The sequence below is a fragment of the Zonotrichia leucophrys genome, chromosome 4 (genome assembly GCF_028769735.1).
Source record: "Zonotrichia leucophrys gambelii isolate GWCS_2022_RI chromosome 4, RI_Zleu_2.0, whole genome shotgun sequence".
NCBI lineage: Eukaryota > Metazoa > Chordata > Aves > Passeriformes > Passerellidae > Zonotrichia > Zonotrichia leucophrys.
This window is the reverse complement of record NC_088173.1, coordinates 60,739,364-60,762,330: the sequence shown is the minus strand read 5'-3', so window position 1 is coordinate 60,762,330 and position 22,967 is coordinate 60,739,364. Positions and strand designations below refer to the sequence as shown.

The window sequence follows — 22,967 nt, the reverse complement described above, 5'->3', positions numbered from 1 at the left end:
CTAACCAGCCCTACCCAGCCCTAACCAGCTTTACAACCATACCATGACACAACCATACACATCTGCACATCTTTCAGCAATAGCAGGACCAGCTGCTACAGCATCTTCTTCTGCAGCTAGACCAAGAGGAGAAAACCAACACATCACAAAGGTCCCAAAGGACAACAAGCAGAAACTCAGAAGTTTCTGTGAAGTGCCTTCTAAGACATATTTTCCTATGCATGGCAATAGCTGATTAACATCAGATAATAAAGCTAAAGGTTTAGAGAAAAAAAGCAATGCTGCATGCTAACTTGAAAATAACACCAGAAGATCTGTGTGTCCACAGCCATGAGAGCTCCAGGCATATGTTAGAAGCATATGGTCATATCATCTACATAGAAATGTGAGACATCTCTTACCAAAAACTACTCAACAATATGCTGTAGGCATATCAACTGCTAATTCTATTGCAGCAAGCTTTCCTGCTGCAATAGAATTTTCATTTTTATTTAATTAAAAATAATCTTTCACCAACTTGTGCAGTCTTCCAGCCCTAACAGTACTGCTGACAGCATGGCATGCTCTAAGTCCACAGCACACAACTAAAACTCCAAAATCTTGTACTTTGCCTTACAGTTTATACATGGAAAAAAGGTGTTTCTGCACTGGAAAAGCTCGTCTAGGTGAATTCACAATGCAGAATTTTAAGAAAACCTTTCCATTTTCCCCACATGAAAAGAGGAATGGACATCTACATTTCAAGATCCCTTGCCATTACAGGTAAGGGAGGCATTTATACTTAGTTTATTAAGTGCACTAGCAAAGAGACTATTTCTCAGCATGCTTCTGAGAAAGAAAGGTCATCATAAGCACAGACTAGAAGGTGTGGAGAGCTGCATAACTCATGCCAAATGACAAACAAATATTCCATCCAGCACAATAGTAAAAGCTGGCAAAGGATGGTAACTAGTATCTGGGAAACAAAGATTTTTATGTGTGTTCTTGGGCAGCTCACAAAATACCCTTTTAAACAAAAAACCCAAGGAGGATTTTATGAAGAATTCCTTTTGAAGCTACTTTGATGGGATGTCCTTTGTCCTTTTTGTACATTTACCAGGCTGAGGGTTTTCTCTGCTGCAAGGCAGTGGTTTTGTGTGTTTACTGTAGAAACTTTAAATAAAGTAACACACATCAAGCAGGGCAGATTTTGCCATACTGTTCCTCGGAAGTTTTTGTGCACCCCTTTGGGAATGTTCCGCTTTGTCTTTTGAGTTAAATATGGCTAATTATAATCTCAAGGTCCATGGAGTGCCAGGTCTGGCATACTTTTCAGGTATGAAAAAAAAATCCCCTTACAAATAGAACTTATTACAGCTGATAAATCACACAAAGAAAAGAAAGCTCCTGTACAATCTGCTATAAAACAGATTATTATCTTGACACTGGAAACAGTACAAGAAATTATGTAAGTGCAATCCGAACAGTGTTTTAATTCTCTGCTGTTCACACACCTGTGAGTTCTTGGCTTACTAAGGAGTATCTGATACTCCTATTGACAACAACAGGGTTTTTTCTGGAGATTCCTGGAAATTCTGGAAATTGATACAGCATATCACATTAGAAGGCATTAAGGAGTTCAGTCCACACACTACTTCCCATTTTCCGTCAGGCCAAAAGAACAAGAGAGGTCTTTCTTGTAAACTGCTGTTCCCAAGAGAACCTGTCCCTCAGCTGCAGAACATCAAATCCAGAGACTCCTGGATGCAGCAGAAAGGCAGGCAAAAAGGAAACAGGGCAGCATGTTGGGGAAAAATCTTCCCCAAGGATTACATCATTGCATCAGCCTGCACTGGTTAACTTCACCTCTTCATGCCCATGTATTCAGCCAGATATTATTTCATTATTCCTAGCCCTGATGCAGCCAATATTCTTAGGCTAATCTTTAGATTAACTTATCAAAATATCTATTTTTAGATGTTTCACACCATTCCTGTGTCCTTTTTCTTCTCTTCACTGAAAAAAAGCTGTACTGAGACAAATTTTCACATAAAAATGTGAACACTTCCCACCCCCCCAAAATTTGGGGGCACTTTTGTCTCCACTTTACCAATTCAGAGTCCAGTTGCAAAAGCCTCTTCCCATTTACACTTTCCCTCTTGTTTACTTGTGTACTACAATCAACACATTCCTAACCGATAAGCAGAACAAGAGAGCCACAGAAACTGTTAGGTTTGTGATCAGTTTTCAAATCAGAAATTAGATACTTGAGAATGTGGCAAACAGCTCAGCTGGCAGCTGCAGCCAGCTCTAACACAGACCATATTCCAGCTCTGTATAACACAACAAGGGAAAATACTCATTTTGGTAAGTGAAAGGAACTCTCTTCAGAACTGTTTTGCTGCAACTTAACAGTATGGTACCTCTTTAGAATTCATATGGGTGTTTATAGGAATTAAATTGAGGAATCAAGGGGACTTAGCAGAGCTGATATTCCAAAATTACTAGTCCAGGTGTCCACATAATCTTGTTTTTCCTTTGGATTAACTGATCTAACTTATTTCTTTGTTGTACCATGTTGGAAAACACATTTAGGTATTTATATTTTAGGTAGCGTTGGTTTGTTTTAAACTGCTTGGTACAGTTTAACACACTAAGTCTCATTTGCATTTTTTTCCTGTGATTTTATTCCCTGTAGAATAAAAAAAATATGTTGACAAAATTTAATTTATATAAAAAAGCATTACTACAATTTTACATAGCTAAAAATGCCTGCCTAAGATTTACTGGGAGAAAAACCCACATTGATGAGATTTGTACTCATGAACTGAATTAATTCCCTGCATGATCAATAAATAGCAAACACCCAGGCAGAACTACCAATTTCAACACACACATCTTGATGAAAGGATGTCTTAGTTCTATGAGAAAAATGCTATCTGTTGCTATAAGGAGACTATAACATGCAGGGTAATAGAGAGTGAGCAATATAGGGGAACAATCCATGAAAGCAAAGGGTGACAGTTAAAACAGGGAAAAAGCCAAATATTCAGAGGCTGAGTCAGGGCAATATAGAATCAGAGTCCTTAAAGTCAAACATTTCAGCAAGAAATAACAAATCATTTTTAAGAAATGTTAATGCCTATCAGCTTTTCCCTGTAAAACAAGCATTGTGCATAATCTTCTGGGTAGGGCACTGAGGTCCAGGTGTGGGATGTCTATGGTCCTCTCCAGTCTTGGTCAGCTTCCTGTGAATCAAGGCACATCTGTCCCTTCCACATTCCTTCAGAAAACAAGCTATCACTACAGCATTTCTTGGCACCCCCAATTCTTCAGCTGTACACACCCAGATCTGGGGGACTTCTAAAATTTTGTCAAATTTGCCAGTGCCTAAGGTACCACTAACAATCTTGTGTGTGCATCTTTGACTTTGGCAAGGTATCCTGCTGGGGTCTGTGCAGTCACCATGGGAAGTGATACCCTAAATGTACTCTCTCTGTACCTGGATGCCAAGATGGAAAAAGATCCAGACACTCAACACTGCTGTGGCTGAAAGGAAGCAAAAGGATAGCACAACAGTAAAATAATAAAATTGGTGGAAATAGGAAACTGATTCACAGAGGAACTGAACACAGAGCTCAACCTACTTACAAATTAGCATCTAAATTTCAAAGTGGCATTCAGTCATCATGACTGGAGCAGCACTGATCATGCAAGAGATGATCCATCAATGACAGCACTCAAAGAAGTACAGGAAAATAACGAGAGGGCCAGCAACAGACTACTAAGAGGAGGCTTGACAGAACAAAGTGTTCCAGCATAACTCCTGTGTAATACTATTTCTTTTCTCAACAAGAATAAACACTGCAGAGAAGTGATCCAACTATACTGAAATGTGGAATCGCATCAGGTGAACACATATTTTTATCCTGTTGCAAACAGTTCTGCAAATAACTTTACACAATCCTAATATTTTTACAGGCTATCAACCATAATTTCTCTTCAAAGCCTTTTTTGTTTAGATAAACATGTACCCTCTCAAAGCATTTATTACTGTTCAGTATGTTTCTGCACAAGTGCACAATGTTTTTCGGTTTTATTGCTATTATTTCCCAAATTACAATAAAACAGAATCCCCAAATATAACCCATCTTTAGAAGAAGTAAATTCAATGAAAGCTAATAAATATCCACCATTCCTTGTGTACTCCATTCTACCATAACTGGACTTTATAAGGACCAAGCTGACTTGGTAAAATCCACTTCAAGCACAACCACCACAATTTCAACATAAACACTTACTAAAAACTTAAACCCCTGCAACTTTAAGGGAAAGATTAGTTTTGGTTATACATTTCTGAAACAGAAAGAAGAATCATTCTGAGACTAACTAAACAAATTTTAGTAAGTGTGAAACCCTGATTACAATGACAATTTTCCAACCCTTCTACATTTCTACATGAACTATAATAAGGGAAAAAATATTGTGAACTTTCTTATACAAGTAAAAATAATCTAGCAGATACAGAGAGCTTCAATCAGCCTCATATGGAAGTAAACAGCTTCAAATGTTATGCTGTGGTACAAGAAATAAGGATATATTTTAATAATGTAATTTTAATGTTTAATAAATTTTCTAGGTTTTGAATATAAAATTAGTGAAAATAAAATTAGTGCTGAAAACACAGGGCAAAAACCAGAATCCACATTACTAAAAAAGTTCTACTCAGCCAGTCAAGCTTGCTTTGCTTCTGAACTCCATCATCTGATCAACACATACTCAACTGCATTCAACTTAAAATTCACTATAATGCAAATATTACTGCTGAGCCACTTAAACCAAAGGCACAAGCTCTATCAGCAAACATAGTAAATCCTTCGCCAAATGCAATCCATGAAAACGAACCATTACTTTTCCACGATGACTCATGAGCCTACATTTGTTTGCTAATTTTTATTAAATAAATGTTACATTGCATAGAAACATTCTCCTTCTGAATTTGATCTTTTATACAAGTTGAGATTGGTATCAATTGGGATTGGTATCAATTTCTTTTTTTTTTTAACTGGCAAAAAATATCATGAAAACAATATGCTGGGACATTTTGCAAACCATATATTATAATAAATGATTCTAAGCTTATTTACCTGCACTTTCTTTCGAAGCAGAGTCAGGCACTACTCCAGCTCCAATGTTCCTAGCAGTCCCAAATGAAGCCCCCTCCTCCTTTGCCCCAGCTGCAGCTTTGTTAAGACCCTTACCTCTCTGTTGGATCCAACTGTCTTTAAAGCCTTCTGCCTCTACCACACTGCTCAAAGAAGGGTGGCAGACTCCCCTCCTCTGGAGAGTTTCTGACCAGCACATCTCCTCTCCACCTCTCTGCACCTTCAGGCACCTCCACCAATGTGTTCTCACTGCCAAACTGAATGGCTACAGTGGGGTAGGATGGGTATCAGGCCTGATTTTTGCAGTGACATCACCCCTTTTAGCCCACGGGAACAGCCCTTATCACGCTGTGTTATCAGTTCCCCTCAGCTTGTCCCACTCCAGCCACACCTACAAGAAACATCTGAGAACATGAGGAAATGGCAGGGGGGGACTCCTTGCACTGTGAGTCTTTCTTGTTCCATTTAAAACGTAATTTAGAACCTTTATCTTTCATTTAGAACCTTTCATTTTATTGGCACTCTTGTTTTAGAAAAGTTCTTTAGGAATAAACTACCAAAGCTTTTGTCTGTTGGTTGGTTTTTTTGGGTATTTTTTAAACTTTGTCATTTGCCCTGGTCACTAGAGGTTCTGGGCAACTCTGAGTTAGACTGATCTCGATTAGAGATTTGCATGGGACAAAAATGAAGACTGATTAATCTGAACTGATTAATAAAGCCTAACTCAAAGGTTTTCAAAGATCATGAAAAATGGAGTTTCTGAACTGGCTGCAAATGAAAATGTGCTAAAAAGGTAGCACCTTTTCATGTCTCTGAACAGTTTCATTTTTATTGTCTGTTCACTGACACAGACTTTCCCTAGAGCAGAATTTTAGCAAGATTTCACAAAATAATTTGTTTTAAAACTGCATTTTGTCCTTGAGATATCCATGTTTTAGTTTTTCTAAACACCTCTAATCTCTACCTTAAAAACATTTACAATTCAGAAAGGGAAGAGAAAAATTAAGACAAAAACAAGCAAATTTGATTATAAGCTTGCACAGTGAAGTTGTGCCCAGAAAATGAGGCCTCTCTGCTACCCCACTAACGCCAGCAGCAATTCTACCTGTTGAAAAGTTACTACCCAATATTTTGGCTCTTTGTCACTGTTACTCTTTCCTTTCAAACATACTACAAAGTATGCTCAGAAGAAATTCCAAAGTGATAGGCACATTAGAACTCTTACCCACATTAATCTCTCTTCTTAACTGCAGTAATATATCAATGTATCAAAAACCAACCTACAAAAATCAACCTAACATTTATTTATTTATTCATTCATCACTTACACGACACCACCTCTACTTCAGTCCTTGGGATAAAAATGTGATTATCTTGGTATCCCCAGAAGTCAAGCTCTGACAGCAAATCATTTGATGCCCATGCCAAAGTTATTTCAAAGAGATTGTGTATCACAGCCCTTGACACCAGCTCAGGCTGCCAGTGACAGCCAAGCAAAGCACTGGTTTGATCAGTTCATAACCACAGGGCTACTCTCTCACCACTCACAAATAATGTCAGGATACTGTGTTTTCCCCAAAATTCTATTAACTCATCAATGAGTTAATGAATGAAACTGTTCATTCTGAGTTCTCCTTCTTAAAAAATAAGAGACAAATATACGAAACATAGCTTTTCTAATAGCTAAAATACTGTATGAGAGACCACATGTTCTCTCAAAATTTCAGGGATTATTATAATGGACATTAAGATCCATTTCAACTGTAATGTTTTCAGAGACAGTAAATATTTTTGAGGAACAAATATCCACATCATTTTCTACTAAGAGATGAAGAATATTTGCGAAGTATAGCTGCAGTACAAATATCCAAAACAAGTTCCACTTTGATGCACTGATTCCAAAGACTTCTCAAAATAGAGTGTGCATCTCCCAAAATAGTTTAAAACCCCCTAAAAAAGGGACCACCCTTCAAAATCACAACTGGTGCAGAATGAGCATTGTTAACCAGCAGGCAAAGAACTCCATCACATCCTACCAATAACCTGGATTTCAGGAGTGATGCACAGCAACAGCTGAGATTTCCTATTTGACAGTGCAGCTCCAGCAATACCCCATGTAATGGGAGAACATCAAGCATCAGCTTAATACAGAGTGAAGCAAAATGCAGAAACTTGGAGAATTCTGTGCAGCTGCCCAGGGCAGAACAGGAGAGCAGCCTCTGACTGAGGGGCCTTGCACGGTGCAGCACTAACATGACTGCCCAAGCTTTATAAACAAAGCAAGTCTTCTGCACATGGAAGAGCATAAATGCATGCAGGGTCAATAAAAAAGGCTCCTCTACCAAGAACACCCAGATTCCTGGCAAACACAGTGTACATTTGGCCCTACTTATTTAAACTACAATCTCCTAGAGATAATTCATTCGATTGAGAAATCCTATTGTTGATGTATCTATAAACTTTCAGATCACTACACTAAACTACAGCTCTGATTTAACATATTATAAACCCATCACACACAGCTCTAAGAATCAGCTTGAATATTTGTGGCTGTATTTCTTTTCTTTCCCCTTAGCATTTCATATGACTAGAATGATCATGACCTATACAAACACTTTTTCTTTATTCTCCAAGAAATGTGTATAACAGTATTCTGCAAAGCCATCATAGCAGAGACATTCTCGTGTCCAGCAGGGATTTGGGCACCTCACTGCCCTTTCAGACTCCAAACCCCCCTTGGGAGGGCACTGCTCACATTCTCAGTGCCCACCTGCACAAAATCCCTCCACCAAAGCAAAGCCACCCACCCAGTTTGGCACCTTCTGAACACCCAGCCAAGTCCTGAGGACACCAAGCTGCCTCCTGTCTCAAGAAACCCAGCAAAGAAAGAAGTGACTGTGAAATGTGGCCCTGCCAGAAACAGGGATGAAGAATCCTGTGGTAGGGAGTGCTTTCAGGTTTGTTAGAAACAGGAACAGAGTGGTTAGAGTAGAACCCTCTTTTGAGGACAAGATGTGACTCTGCACTCCTCATGTCAGGCTTTGTAGGATACTCAATTTCCCAACATTTAGCAAAACCCAGCCTCTACAATCTTTCATAATTCCAGCCCCCTTCAAGTCATGTACATTGGCTTATTCAAATATTTAGAAAGCCCTGTCAACAGAAGCAAGGCAGACACACATTAATAAAAGCATTTAGAGACCAAATCAGCACACTTAAATACAAAACAAACAAAAGACAGGCAGTGTGACAGTGATGTCACTTGCTACAGGGACATTCAAAGAGGAAAATCATGTTTCATTTAAAAATGCAACAAAACTAATGTACAAATAATGGACATGGTATCCTAAAAAAAACCCAAAAAACCCAACTCGACCCAAACCAAACCAAACAAAAAAACCCACCAACAAACAAAAAACCACAAAAAAACACCCAACCCCCCCCCCCAACCTGTATAATTTTAAACAGTGTTTGGAAAAAAAGCCCAAATACAAAAGCACAAGATTTTAAAAAACCCAATCCAAAATATTTCAATAATGCACAATATTTGTTACAGCACCATGACTAGGTTATTATGATCATGAAAATTGACACAACTTTAATCTCAAACATCCTAAATTAAATTCAGCTGAAATATGAAAATCTGTCTCCAAGTGCAGATAAGTTATTAAATATAAAAAAAAAAGGACAACTGTTATCCCAGCTACTAAAATTTACTTCCATGCGTATTTCTTTTCATTTATTTTCACTTCCTTTCAGCAAATCCTCATTTTCTCAGGGACACCAGGGGAGCGGGGGAGGTTGGGTGGACTTTAAAGCTCTCCAAATTAAAGATTAAAAAAGCAATTCGCTTCAGGACCTATATTTGAAGCAGCGAAATTTCAGACGGATAGTCTTCATATTCCCTGCGAAATCCTTGTGTCCCAAGGGGAAACACAACAAACGCGGCTCTAGAAGCCAAACACGCCGCTCCCCGGCCCCGCCGAGGAGGGAGAGGAGGGGACAAGGAGGAAAACAGGGAGGGGACGAGGGGAGCCGGGGCCCGGAGCCCCTGCCCGTGAGGAGAACACCGGGCCGGGGACGGCGGCCGGGAACAAAGCGCCGGGAGGGGCAGCGCGGAAGGGAGGCGTGCGTGGGAGCACAGCGGCAGGTCAGGGCTCACCCGGGCCTGTCGCTCCAGCTGGGAGTGCAGGCTGGAGCCCTGCAAGCGCTGCACCACCCTGGCGATGGTGAGGGACAGCCCGCGCTCCGGGTCCTGCATGGCGGGCCCTGCGCGGCCGGGCCGCCTTCGCCGCCGCACCGCCGCGTTACCCGGCAACGGCGGCAGCGGCGCCCGCCTGCCGCTGCGCCCGGCCGGGAACCGGCGCCGCACGGAAGGGTTCCGCCCTGAGGGGGAAGGAAGGGCCCAGGGGCTGTAGGTGCGAAAGGAACGACAAAAGTCAGAGGGTCCGCGAACAATCAGAAAGTTTTATTGGAAATTACTGGAAATTTTATTGTCCTGGCCTCCTATATAAGAGCAGGATTGAGAGAAAGAGAGAGGGAAGGGAAGGGAAGGGAAGGGAAGGGAAGGGAAGGGAAGGGAAGGGAAGGGAAGGGAAGGGAAGGGAAGGGAAGGGAAGGGAAGGGAAGGGAAGGGAAGGGAAGGGAAGGGAGGGAAGGGAAGGGAAGGAAGGAAGGAAGGAAGGAAGGAAGGAAGGAAGGAAGGAAGGAAGGAAGGAAGGAAGGAAGGAAGGAAGGAAGGAAGGAAGGAAGGAAGGAAGGAAGGAAGGAAGGAAGGAAGGAAGGAAGGAAGGAAGGAAGGAAGGAAGGAAGGAAGGAAGGAAGGAAGGAAGGAAGGAAGGAAGGAAGGAAGGAGTAAAAAAAGCATATTTTATGATTGGCTTTTTGCAAATATTAAAATGAATATTATATGTGTTAGAAAGTCGTGCTGAATTAATTTTCTTAAGTAGTGTGTAACATATAGTTTTAGGTTATAAAAAAATGTTAAAATAGAAACTATGCTAAGTTAGATATTTTTTTAAAGAAAGGACTCGCACTGAGATAGCAGCCACAGGACACCTAAATCTTTCAGAGAAAGAGAATTTATTGCCCCATTATCAGGAGAAATGAACTTCTTCCCGCCTTGCTCAGCCATGACAACACTGGTTCGGATTCAGAGGAAGAAGCTGACGATGACCAGACAGAATCCTGTGTTTGAATGGAATTTATGCATCATGTATGAGGTGTATGAATATGCAACAGGTTATTGTTTTTAAGGGTTAATCCTTTGTTAACGGGTGGGGAAATCATACATCAAGTGAGTTTCATGTGCAATGCACAAGACTTTGCAGGTCTGCAAAAACCACCCTGATCCCTGTAGGTCAAAAAAACAGGATAAAAAACTAAGGTCAGCTGCAGAGGAGTAATTTCCTGCCACTGACTACCTCTGCTCCAAAGTTCCCCTTTATAACCCTTTGTCTATGCACATCTGTCAGTCTTCATTCCCTGGTTTTTTAGGCTGTTTCCAGCCTGGTTTCCCTCCACTGCATTTCCCTTTGGTCAGTTACATCTCCAGTATGGGTAGGAAAAGTTACTTCTTGTAAATGCCAATCCAAGCTTAAAAGAAGGGTGATATGAAGAGATAATCTAGAGAATCTTACCAAGGGCTGTTAACAGCTTCTTGTGTATCCCTACCATATCTATTTAAGAAATCTCATGCTTAAGTGTGTGCTTCTTTTTTGTTTCCTTACAAGGAGTGGGCTGCATAGCAGCTTGAGAAACACAGGGTCTTTATTAGAAAATATGACTTAAATAACAGGCATTGGCAGAAATCCCAATTTATGCTTTAGCCTATCCCCTGGTACAATCCAACTGATTTAACTTGGTTCCTGTGATAAGTTTTTGACAATTACAGCTTTTTCATCATGATTTACTTTTAAATTGCACATAAGCAACTGCAGTACAGTCAGCATAGAGTGGTTTTATGATGTCCAGTACCACATACCAGAGGTAGCTTGTTGGTTTTATTAGGAGGTCTGGTGTAGATGTCATCATTTTTCTATTTTGGGTTGTTGGTCTTTACTTCTCAGTGTCTCAGTCGTACACCCTTGAACACCAATTCTCTCCCCTTTGTATTCCTCCTCCATTCCACTGCAGTGCTCTACAGTGTTATACCTTGGTTTACTGTGTCTTGTGTCAAGTTACTTCACTTTACTTTATTGATACTGGTATCCCAAGTGTCCTTTATTAATCTGCCACAACAGGTCTGGAAAGCACCGAGAATCTGGAAACAGAAAGTAAAAATTGTCAGCTTGGCTTTTTCCATGTAATATGGTACTTGACCTAATACCAAACTAGGCTGTCTGCAGGTATCACCAAAGGAGACAGTGGTGTTGTATGACAGATAATGGGTGAGGGAAGACAAAAAAATCCCAGCAAGGTCAATAAAATCCCAACAGTCCCAATCACAAAATCCCAGCCGTAAACAAAATCCCAGCACTTCCAGTCATCTGCTCCTAAGACACTGCCTATGCCATTCACAACACCCACACTGCCCTGATCCCACCTTCACCTTTCATTCTGTTGCTGTGAGAAATGACAATTGGATTTTTGGTGTAGTTGGTTAGTGTTTTATTTTCATCTAAAGAGCTACTCCTGTCCAAAATTTCATTTTTTCTTTCTCCACTTGGAACCATTTTAATTCATGCGGGCTTAAAATCCATTACCCTAGTTCTCCATTTCAAGGCATTATCAGAACTTCATCTGTAAACTGAAGTGTCAAGTTCCAAAAGATTCCTAATCCAAGCAGGTACTTTCAGAGAACATCATGTTCAGTGTGCTCACTCTTTATATTAGACAAATGTAAATTAAACTTTAATCTCTATTATGGGCCAATCCTGCAAGCTCCTCTTCATAATATCCACTGGTTTCCCAGTGCAGTCTGAATCATGATATATTGTTTGGAGCTGATAACAGGTGTATGACAAAAGAAGATCTTTCAGTGACTCATCCTTCTGACTTTCAAACTTTATCCAAATGACCAAAAAGTGACAGTGTGTATTTTGACAAGTTTCAATATTTTCTTCAAAATAATCAGTTCCTGTGGAGTAATGAGATTTTTTTTCTTGCCCCAGTACCACTGATGCAATCTAAAGAATGTAGGAAGTTTAGATGGTGTATCTGCACTTATCAGAGCAGAAAACATCTCTTATTGCAGAATGTTGTCCATGAGAAGTAATATCTTTTCTCTAATATGTGGCTGAACTTGAGAGCTAGACTGACTACCAGTGATGTCAAGGATTATCAGTCGTAGGAGTTTCATGTTGCTCCAGTTCTTGATTTTAGGTAATTTCCTACCAAACCTTGGCTTTAGATAGTGTAAGCCTCCCCAGAGAGGACCATGTATTTCAGGTGATAATATCTATTAGTGGTACTTTTTTGTAGCATTTCTGAGTAATAGCTGGAGCTGTGAGTTACTGGCTATGTTTCAAAACTAAAATGCACACAGTCCCTAGTTTTTCTAGTGTTATTAGATTAACTCCATTTTTCATGTGTTGTATTATTAGTCAAGTGACATGGGGTTTAGCAGTAATATTCTGTATCTTCTGGTTGGTGAAATCCCATGTGTGCACTTGCCATGCCTGAAGATGTAATTATGCCAATGTAGGATTTCTTGGACTTAAGGCAGAAATGGAGTCCATCCAGGTGCACACTGAAGGGAAACACATGCTGAATCACAAATACAGTTGATACATTGAGTATTTATGCACTTCACACATGGCATGTATATTTTGTTTCTTTAAATTGTATATTCACTTGAGAGCAAGTATGTTGGAAAATGTATACAACTATTGTACTTAGCCAAACTTTTAAAAATACATGATTCAGCATTCATGAACAAGATTTTCTCAGGTCATACATAGCAGCTTACTTTAGCTATTTCTTTTAATATTTTTGTAAAATTTAACCAATTAGTCTATCAGGAAGAAAAGCAGTGAAAAGAACTGTCTCAGTGGATTCTTAGTTAACATCTCCATGTCAGAGTTTACTGGTGTGTGGGTGTGCTAGGGTGAGATTCTATGTTCTTTTCAAACCCATTGACTCCAGCGAGTCTATGTGATGTAAATACAAGCAGGGCTTGGGCCCTGTCTGTCACAAGAAGTATGCTCTTTTTGAAAATAGGAACAATCTGATCTAGTGGGTGGCATCCCTGCCCTTGGAGGGGGGGATTGGAACTACATGATCTTTAAGGTTCCTTCCAACCCAAACCTTCCTATGATGCTATGAAAATATCTAAAAACATAGGCGTGGTGACGTTTTAATGTCTACTTTTGAAAAATATCAAGCCCTCTCATTCTCTGTTTATTTGTTACACAATATTGAGCATTACTCCACTGAAATAGCTTGTTGATGCTGTATCCTACTTATTGCAGTAGGGGAATTTTGTCTTCTGTGGAAAATGTAATAAATGTTTTAAGGTAGTCTGTTATACGTCTGTTCACTGCCTGGAATATATACAATTTACTGCACAGTCATGTCAGTGCCTGGTGCAAGTCTTCAACAGCCAGCAGACCACCTTGGATACATTATGTAGTGTCTAGATCATAGCTGCCTTCTCCTTAATCATTAAGAGGTAATCATAAACTTCAACTGGCAGAACAAGGATCTCTTCTTGAGTGCATTTTATTCCTCCGATTAAGATTTGATGGCAAAGTTGATTAATCCTTTATCTTTTCTCTCTCTCTTCTTTTTTAATATGAAGGATTATTCAATTTCCTTGTTTGATAATTTTTCAAATAGAAGAATCAAAAGTGAAGAATAAACCAAAAGGAGCTAGAAACTCTTGAAGGGTTTTTGTAATGGTTATGGTTCACCAGCTACTGTAACTGTTCAAAAACACAGCCTAGTTTCAGTCAGGGAGATTTTTACTTCCATTACAAGGATTTTTCACATATTCTTTACCTTGGTTTCCGCTTCCTCAACTTGATGTCTTCTCTGTTGGAAAGACAGCTGAAGTGCAGCAAAAAGGAAATGCTGAATGAGCAGAAGATAGCAGGCAAACCTTCCTAAGTTTATTCTCATAGTTTTTTCTCCAGTGATGATGCTTTCCTTTCCCTGCATGGACAAATAAATGCTCTGTATCACTGAAAGGGAGCACCGGGCACTGATTAAATATCATCACCAACTATGGAAAAGAATCTTCTCTGACACATCCCGGGCCATTGTGGGGGCCTAAAGAATCCTATGGTGAAACAGTTGCAGTTGTCCTGTATTCGTTCAAAAGAGATTAAATCAAAATGTAAATCTGAGCCCTAATTTCTAAGTTTCTACCGTTTCTCTGTTTATATACAGGAATACATTATTGCAGAAAATTGTCTGAAACATTGATTACTAATACTGCCTGTTACAGGAATTGTTGTGCATATATGAAGCACATCTAGATGTTCAAACTTTTACTGTGGAAATAAGTTCATTATAACAACATGCTCAAAAATTCACCCAAAAAAGAGTGGAACAGTGGGATGGAATAGCACACATATGTGAAGCACAGCTCGAGGCTGGATTCAGAGCCATTGAGTGGCAGACTACCCTGCTTTCATTAACCCAAACCATACAAATTAATATAGGGATCTGCTTAAAGGAAAAATGACACCACAATATTATACACAGCTCTAGGGAGCGCAAACAAACCCAAATGATTTGATTTCAGATGAAGCTCTGCACATTGAAACCAAAAATTTTAAATATAAAACTGCAGTTACGTTTCCTGTTTTGCATCTCTGTTTAGAGGTCTGATCTTCAAATGAAGAAATCTTTCAAATGCACAACAAATTTGCTAAATCAAAAAAAGGACAGAGGTAGTACCTAAAAAATTGTATTATTTTGTTAATTACAGGATACAGGCTTGAATCTTATAATCTATATTGCAGCATGTTTCCAGAAAGACCAGGAAGGAATATTAGAAAACATTCACAAAAGCCAATGTGCTAAAGGGCTCAGGAAGGGTTGAAATAAAATTCATTTGTTGCAAAAAAAAAAAAAAAAAAAAGTAAAGAGACAAGGTATGAAACTGATAAACCAAAAACTATACAGCCTGTCTGAGACTATCAGTCATTAATATGAGTAAGCAGTCATATAGCAATACAATTTATCATTGATCACTTTTGTTCTTCATAGGAAGAACCCCTGTACCCAACATTCCTACCCACTGTTAAGCAAAGGACATATTTTCCAGAGTAGATGGGATAAAATGTGCTCTGAGCTTAAATAAATACATGTTTTTCCTGATCTTTGTCTGAAACTGAATTGAGGCTTGCACTCATAGAGAGCAGAGCTTGGTGGATTCCTGCTGGATAATGTACAGCCTCAACCTAAAATATGGAATTGAAATTCCTTATTGGAGTTGTTCAACAGCAGAAGGGCTTCTCATTTTGGCAAAATTAGGCTAATAACAAAAGCAGCATAATAAAATATTAGATCAAAGGTGTGATAGGTGAGTTCTGCCCCCACACATGTATTGGCATACAGGAGATAACAGCATGAGACCGTCACAGAATCATAGAATATCCTGACTGGAAGGGACCTCAGGATCATCAGCTCCAGACCCTGCACAGATCCCCAGCAGTCACACCTTGTGCCTGGGGCTGTTGTCCAAATGCCTCCTTGAGCTCTGCCAGGTTTGGTGCTGTGCCACTGCCCTGGGGAGCCTGTTCCAGTGCCCAGCCTCCCTCGGGGTGAGGAACCTCTTCCTGATATCCAGCTTAAAGCTCCTCTGACACAACTTGATGACACTGACTCTTTTAAAGAAGCTACTTTTAAAATGTAGGGTTGTTTTTCTGTTTCCAGATGTATCTGTGGGGTTTGCAGCAAGAATATGGATTGGACAGACACATAAAATAGATTCTACTAGCTTTCATAATCTTATCCAAGAGGCACAAGTCTTTGAGACTCAACCATTTATTTCCTCCTTAGAACTGGAAATAACACCAGCTGGGGGTACTGAACCCAGCTCAGTTGGGTTGTTTAAGGCATGAACACTCCAGACCTAAGGTGCCATGTTCAAATTCAGTTTTGGCTAAGTTGGCCTAAGGCAGAAGAGAACTATGCACAAATAGGATGAGCAATAAGTAAAAAAACACTCATGAGGAGGCACTGAAGGAGCAGAAGAAATTGTTATCATGTCACTAACTAAAAGAGCCACCATGTCAGGGTGATGGGAAAAGTGTAAGCAAGGAAGAATCCTAGGGTTTTTTCTCATTCCCCTGTACTATTAAGGGAAAATAAATGTATTGCCTTCTTGATAATTAAGCTGGATTTCATCAAAAACTATCAATTTGTACTGCCCGTTTCTTCTCAAACAGTGTTAAATTTGTAAGGCCTTGGCTATTTAGTAACACTTCAGACTACAGGAATAAAAGTTTCCTATCATTTTAGGTTGGATAATATTGTATGTGACCTACCATCTACTCCTCTTGAAACAGAAGATGAGAACTTATTTACCAATTTATATAATGATCTGATTTTTTAGAATTTATTTTAATATTTCTCACAGAATCCAATTTTAAATTTTTAGCCTTCTCTTTATAAGGTCTTGTGAAAAAGATATTCTGGCTCAGTTTAACAGCTAATGAAATAATTTTTTTTTTTTTTTTTTTTTTTTTTTTGCCTGAGCATTCCTATTTGTCTCCTAGTAACTTTCATGAGCAGTCACTGAGGATTAAGTGAAGACTTTGGGGAGGTCTGTCTTTACAAAGTATAAAATCACAGCTGATAATTCTAACTTTCTAACAGAAATGTAATTTGAAATTAAAGGGATAAATCACTGTTAGATTATGGTTTGAGCAGGATTATGCTTTAAGTACCACTGGGTTTAAAACCAGAGTGGGTGACCGTGTAAACTGGGAGTATTTAACTAGCATATTGCTTAGAGTATTTTAAAAACCTTTTACTTGCTCCAGGAACTCGAGTCAGCAAAGCTTGTAAAAACAAAAGACAAAATGTTACTGATCTTTTGTCATTATCTCATCAGAAATACCTTTCTTACTTCAATTTATTCATTTTTCCCACATTGTAGGATTGCAGAATGAATGCATTAGAATGAAAGGAGAGCATTGTGAAGAGGTGAGGTATCCAAGAAGAGACACAGCAGCCAGAATGTGAGTATGGTCTGTGACTCCTTTGCTTTTTCTGTACAGAGCACCAGTGCAGTTGGTTCCGGAAAGGGCCAAGCCAGAATGGCATGAAATTGCAAATATGAGATAATGACTTCAGGCGCATACACAAAAATATTAGAAAGAATCACCCAGTTAATTGCAGTTAATATACTGCAAATTTTCAAAATGTTCATTAAAAAAAAAATCAAGAGTGTAGCACGTAACTTTTCCATATACAAGGATTACATCCAAGAGATCCAACTTCTGATATGCTTAATTTATAAACCCTGGATATTTGGACACACCACAGCAGCCTGACTGCATCTGACTCTGTCAAAAATAAGTGTGAAGAATTTAGAGCTGAGTTTGTCCTTGGAGTTTTGTTTCTCCCTTCTTTTGAGAGTTGAGACTTGTTGTCAGATTTAAAACAGTTTTGTAATGTAAGCAAAGACTAAACAATGAAAATTAATTTAAAACTTACATACTTTCAGTCACATTAACTCCCTGCACTATGTAATACCATATAAACATGAGCAAATAGTCCAAACTAACTACAGCAATTGTTCCTCAGAGTATATTTTCTTAAGGATTATATAGACAAAAGTCTGGCAAGTAAGGCAAACAATATCATAATTTAACAGCTCATCTGTGCTGAAAAACTGGAAAGTATTATTTTCAGTGTTTCAGTATTTTAATAGTGTTTTGAAATTGCTATCAAATACTTCCAGGACTGGTTAGCACAATAATTGAAATAAATTGGAGTAATTTTTGTCAGTATGGACTTGACCTGTCTCCCCCAGTTTCTCAGAAAATGATAATTGACAACTTTCTGCATACAGTTATTGGATGGCATTAGACCAACCAAAGTCCAAAATGCAAAGAGCATTTAGGTAATTTACAAATAACGCTAGACATCCCAGAAATTAAGACCTGAAAGAAAACTTCAGCTGGGGTAAATTGTCTTTGCTCCTGAAGGTCTCCCTGTACCTCCTCTTATTGTGTTCAATAATTAGTCCAAAGTGCCAGCTAGCAGAGTTCCATTGAACTGAAAAAACTGGCCTGGAGATTATCACAGGAAGAGAACAAGAGTCAAACAATAAAATACTTAATTGTGTACAGCAGAACGCAGGCCATGAGCCTAATTTAAAATCTCACTGTCATTATATGAGTTCATAATTTGAAGGGGACAACCTGTCATCTTGCTGTCTGTCTACCCTTCCATGCAAAATCATGACAATGGGAAATCAGCAAAATTCCAAACATCCCACAGTCTTTTGCTTTTCTGTTTATTAGATCAAAATCCTACTTTTGTTAGATACTTTCAAGGAGTGTTGTTTCCTTGTGGGCTCTGCTGACAGGGTTTAATAGAGTACAGTTTCTGTCTATGTTGTACCAGTAGTAATGATAGATAGGTCTTCTACTGGAGAGACATTTTGCAATGTCTTCCAAAGTTTTTGCTCTTTACCCTCATTTCATGTTTGAATTGTTTCAAATGACTAAAATTCATACTCAGATATCAATTGTTAAGAAGAGGTTTGGCCAGTTAGTTACTCTTTAAAATCTGAGGCTATGTGCCCCTCTTTGGTACTGAATAACAGAGAATTCATCAAAATATAATAAATTGTATGTTCTATTTCTTGTGCAGACTTGTACAAATTTATGTCAAATCAGATGACTGCTCATAGGAAGTTTATGTTTCCTGTAAAAACCTGAAACTTTAAAGAATGACTATTGCTGATTAAATTTCTTCATTTTATGTAAGTGTAATTTTCAGTATTTGTCTAATAAAGGCAATACTTCTCTTGATTCCCATATCCTGGGTTCCCTTAAAACAAGGATTAGATGACTCTTGGGAACTTACATGTCAGTGAACAAAGCTCAGTAGTATTACCTTAAGGGAATTTATTATCAACAGACACTGATACTCCTCTAAAAATGTTGATGTTAGATGAAATGCTATGGAACACAAAGTAATTTCTCTCTGTACATAGTAAGACACATAAACGGAAGCCCTGGCTTCAGACATGCTGGTACCAATTCACCCAATAATACATCAGCTGACCTTCTCCATTTCCTCCCTGCTAATTGCACAGCCACTCTCTAAATTACTTACTTGGTGTTGTGAAACTAACATCTCTTTATCTAATTCTGTGGAAATGTGGAAATCCATTTGATCTTAACGTCATGACGATAGAGTGGCTTCTTTTGAGAGCAAAGTATCAGACAGCAGCAGTCTGAAAAGACTTCCTTGCTTTTTCCTTGCTTTTCCCAACTGTTCCACTCTCCCACTGAGTGGCCTGTGCCAAATCCTTGCTTTGTTTTTTCATCTTTAAATTGAAACTCATAGCAGCTGCAGTTAACATAACCAATTTCATTAATATACCTCTGTGAGATATGCTAATGAAAATCTCTTGTGGTAAAATAGTTGTGACTCTTTGTTATGTGCCTAACTGAAATATTAAAATTAAACACTACAGTTCTTAGTTGTGACAGGTGGGGCTTTATTTAGCAGCCTGTTGCTGGCTTGAGCTTTATTAGGGAGTTGAGTACTGCCAAGAGCTGTTGTACCATTTTGTTGTTGATGTTATAACCTATTGGGGTTGTTTCTGGTGGCAATCAGTGATCTTTTATCTGTTTTTTACAAACCATGTCATGACTGTACCTCAGAGAAGTCTCAGATGACCAGTACCTTAGAACATGTGATGGATTTTGACTTTGACTGAGGTTGGTCTAATATGCAAAGGTTTGCTCAAGGGAGAACATTAATGGTACCAACATTTGATGGTGTTAATATAACCCAGAAAAAGTGGTCTCCTGGGCCATGGGTTGATGCAGTTTACTTGGTGTGGAGTTCTAGCACATAATATACCCACAGCATAAGGGTATGCAGGGCTATTCACTTGCATGCCTAGTTTAAATCCTGAACTGTGTTTTCCTAGCAAATTAACATTCACAGGGTGAAGGGACAAAAAGGGTTGTACAATATCATGTATAGCCTGCAAAAGAAACAAACACCTTTAAAAATGTCTGTGTTCCTCTTTCATGGGTGTGCATTCATTCCTCAAAGCACTTATGAATCCGTTAATATAAGACACAAAAAGGAAAAGGATCAGCTTCAGTTGTTCAGAGAGCATTGATGTAAGTTCTGCCCTCATTTTTTAATAGTTAGGGGGCCAGATGTGAGGGGAGAGGAGATGCAGCTGAGCTGTGACAGTCTGAGAAGTGCCAACGTGAGTAGCAGCATGCAAGGTGAACCATTTGGGCAGAATGCGGGCACCATGACTCATCCCAGACATCAGTGATATCACAGGGAGTCAGAAGGATTGTTATGAGAACTTATGTTACACTGGACAAATGATTTACACATATTTCTTTGAAGCAGTTTCCCTAAATGTTATACAGAAATTGCATAGAAATTTCTGGAGCAGAAATCCCTTTTGCACCCTGGAAGCCCATAGAAACTTTACCATGATTATGAAACTGGACCTGAGGATTTACGGAGACAGTGTGCTTTATTCATCCCATTCCTCAGAGAGCCTTGGACACTGTACAGAACTCACAGCCATCTTCTGGGAGGTCTCATTTCCTCCCTTCTGAGCAAGGTGGGAGCAGCTGGATGCCATGAAGGCATCAGGACCAGCTGCAGTGCATCTCACAGGCCGGTCAGGTCAAATATTCAGTGTGACTTTGCACTTCAAAACAGTGAAAAGTGGTCACCCCCAAACAATTTAAAAGATACCTTGAGATGTGTCTTGATAATAACATGACCTAAACACAAGAATTTCATCATTGAAGACCTGTGGAGTCTTCCAGGATTAATTAAGCACCATGCCATGTAATATGTGACCTTTGCAGAAGCACTGCAGGGGCACCAGGAGCACCTTGTTTGCCTTTGATCCCATCTATGGCTGGTGAATGGGATTTCAGAAATCACTGACAGTACAGCAAGGTGCTCAGAAGTAAATTTCATCCTTATATTATTTAGTTCAGATCAGTATGATCTGAACAGAACTAGACCATGACTTTCCATATATGTTTTTTCTAATTGTCTTATTTAATTTCACTTGTTAGGACAAAAAAGACCTGGTAAGGTCTACCCTAAGATAAACCTAAACCTATTTGTAAATTTGACACAGATACAGATATGCTTTTCCAAAGTCATCATTTTACAAGTGGATTTTCTATTTAAGATCTTTGTAAAATTAATGAAAGAATAGAACAGAGTATTCTTCAGGGAAAAAGAATGAGGTAACTGTCAATTGATGTGGTTTAGTTTTGGATGTGAAAAGGTACATACAGACAGCAGGAAATGGCAGAGCACACCAACTGTTTTGGCTGCAAGGGCAGTGTGTTCAGCATATGAAAATATGACATTACAGGGGAGAAAAGAATTAAGACTAGAATTAGAAGAGGCAGATTCTTTTATTATCACAGATTAGCAAGCCTCCTTCAAATACAGGGAAAAATATTTTGGTATACTTTTGTCCAAACTATCAACACAGTCACGTTAAGATATCTAAATTATTTCTTAATTGAAAAAGAATTTTATTAATAAATCAGTGTTGCTAATAAAACAGCCAGCTCCAGAGAGGTTCTTGCCTAAAACTTTCAACATCCCAAATAATGCATGATTGAGTACAAGAGGACAAGCACTCGCGTTTTTGTTTCCCCTAAATGATAAAATTACATCTGCAATGAGCAAACATTTTGTTAAAGCCTCCTTTTTTGTCTCTCCTGAAACGTGCAGGGAGACAATGAGATGATACTGATCTGCATGGAGAGTGATCCGTCAAGCAGTTAGCTAAATGTGGTGGAGAGAAATGATATTATAAAGGCAACTCAGAACTGTTCAAACATGAGGACTATTGGCTGTACATTTGAGTAAATCTATGCAAAATGAAAGCTTAGAAAAACAAAACTCTTTGATCTTGGTATGTTTCATACAGAAACCCACTCCAAAATTGGAGTCAAGAGTTCATAGCAAATTCTTCCTCATTTACTCTGGCAATTTAACTAGCAGATGCTGAATCGAGCTCAGCCCAGGACCAGATGGTATTCATCCAGAACTTCTAAAGGAAATAGTAAAATTATTAACTAGGATGTGCAATCTATTGTTTAGAACTACGTTGTTGCCAGGGGAAAAAAATTGTGTAAATGTGATGCCAATGTTTAAAAAGGGCTCCAGGGGAACTAAACCCTTGGAATTGTGAGCCAGTCTGTAAGCCTGGTATTCAAAGGAAAACTGATGAGGACTCTAATAACAGATAAAAATCTCTGGACAAATTTGTAGAGGAAAGCTGCACTTTATACATTCAGAGTCCTGAGCAAGTGAACAAGGGGATCCAGTTAGTTTTAAACACTGACTCCACAGCTGCTGGGATTTGCACAGAATAGCACTCCCTCACACGTTCTGCTCTTGCTTTTGTTGAAATTCGTACCTTCTGGAGTTGGTCATGGCTCGGTGCTTATCCCTCAGCCCTTCAAGCCTGTGCTGCACCTGCTGTCTGCCAGCACTGGGATCCTGCCCTTGGCAGCACAGGGCGAGCTGTGGCCGGTGCTGCTGGCTCAGTTTGCCCTTCAGCCGGCCCTGTGGAGCCTCCCGGCCTCATTGGCTTCACCTGTGCTTAGCAAGCATGTCTTGACACTGAAGTGGGCTTGGGGCTCAGTGAGGGGCTCCTGCTGTCCTGGGGAG

The 22,967-nt window shown here is 39.2% G+C and overlaps 1 protein-coding gene and 1 long non-coding RNA gene across 2 annotated transcripts in view; both read right to left on the bottom strand.

The window, feature by feature from the left end:
- Nucleotides 1-9,460, bottom strand: part of TBC1D19 (TBC1 domain family member 19) — a 45,978-nt gene extending 36,518 nt beyond the window's left edge. Inside the window, exon 1 of the mRNA XM_064711912.1 lies at nucleotides 9,307-9,460. Within this exon, the coding sequence (XP_064567982.1) occupies nucleotides 9,307-9,405 (99 nt within the window). The 5' untranslated portion in view covers nucleotides 9,406-9,460. The remainder of the gene's footprint in view (nucleotides 1-9,306) is intronic.
- A 1,566-nt stretch (nucleotides 9,461-11,026) lies between these two features.
- LOC135446640 (uncharacterized) lies at nucleotides 11,027-19,538 on the bottom strand. The gene is made up of 3 exons (XR_010439855.1): nucleotides 19,389-19,538; nucleotides 14,085-14,237; nucleotides 11,027-11,406 (listed from the first exon to the last, which is right to left on the bottom strand). It is a non-coding gene; the product is annotated as an uncharacterized LOC135446640 (long non-coding RNA).
- Between the last annotated feature and the right edge of the window lie 3,429 nt (nucleotides 19,539-22,967).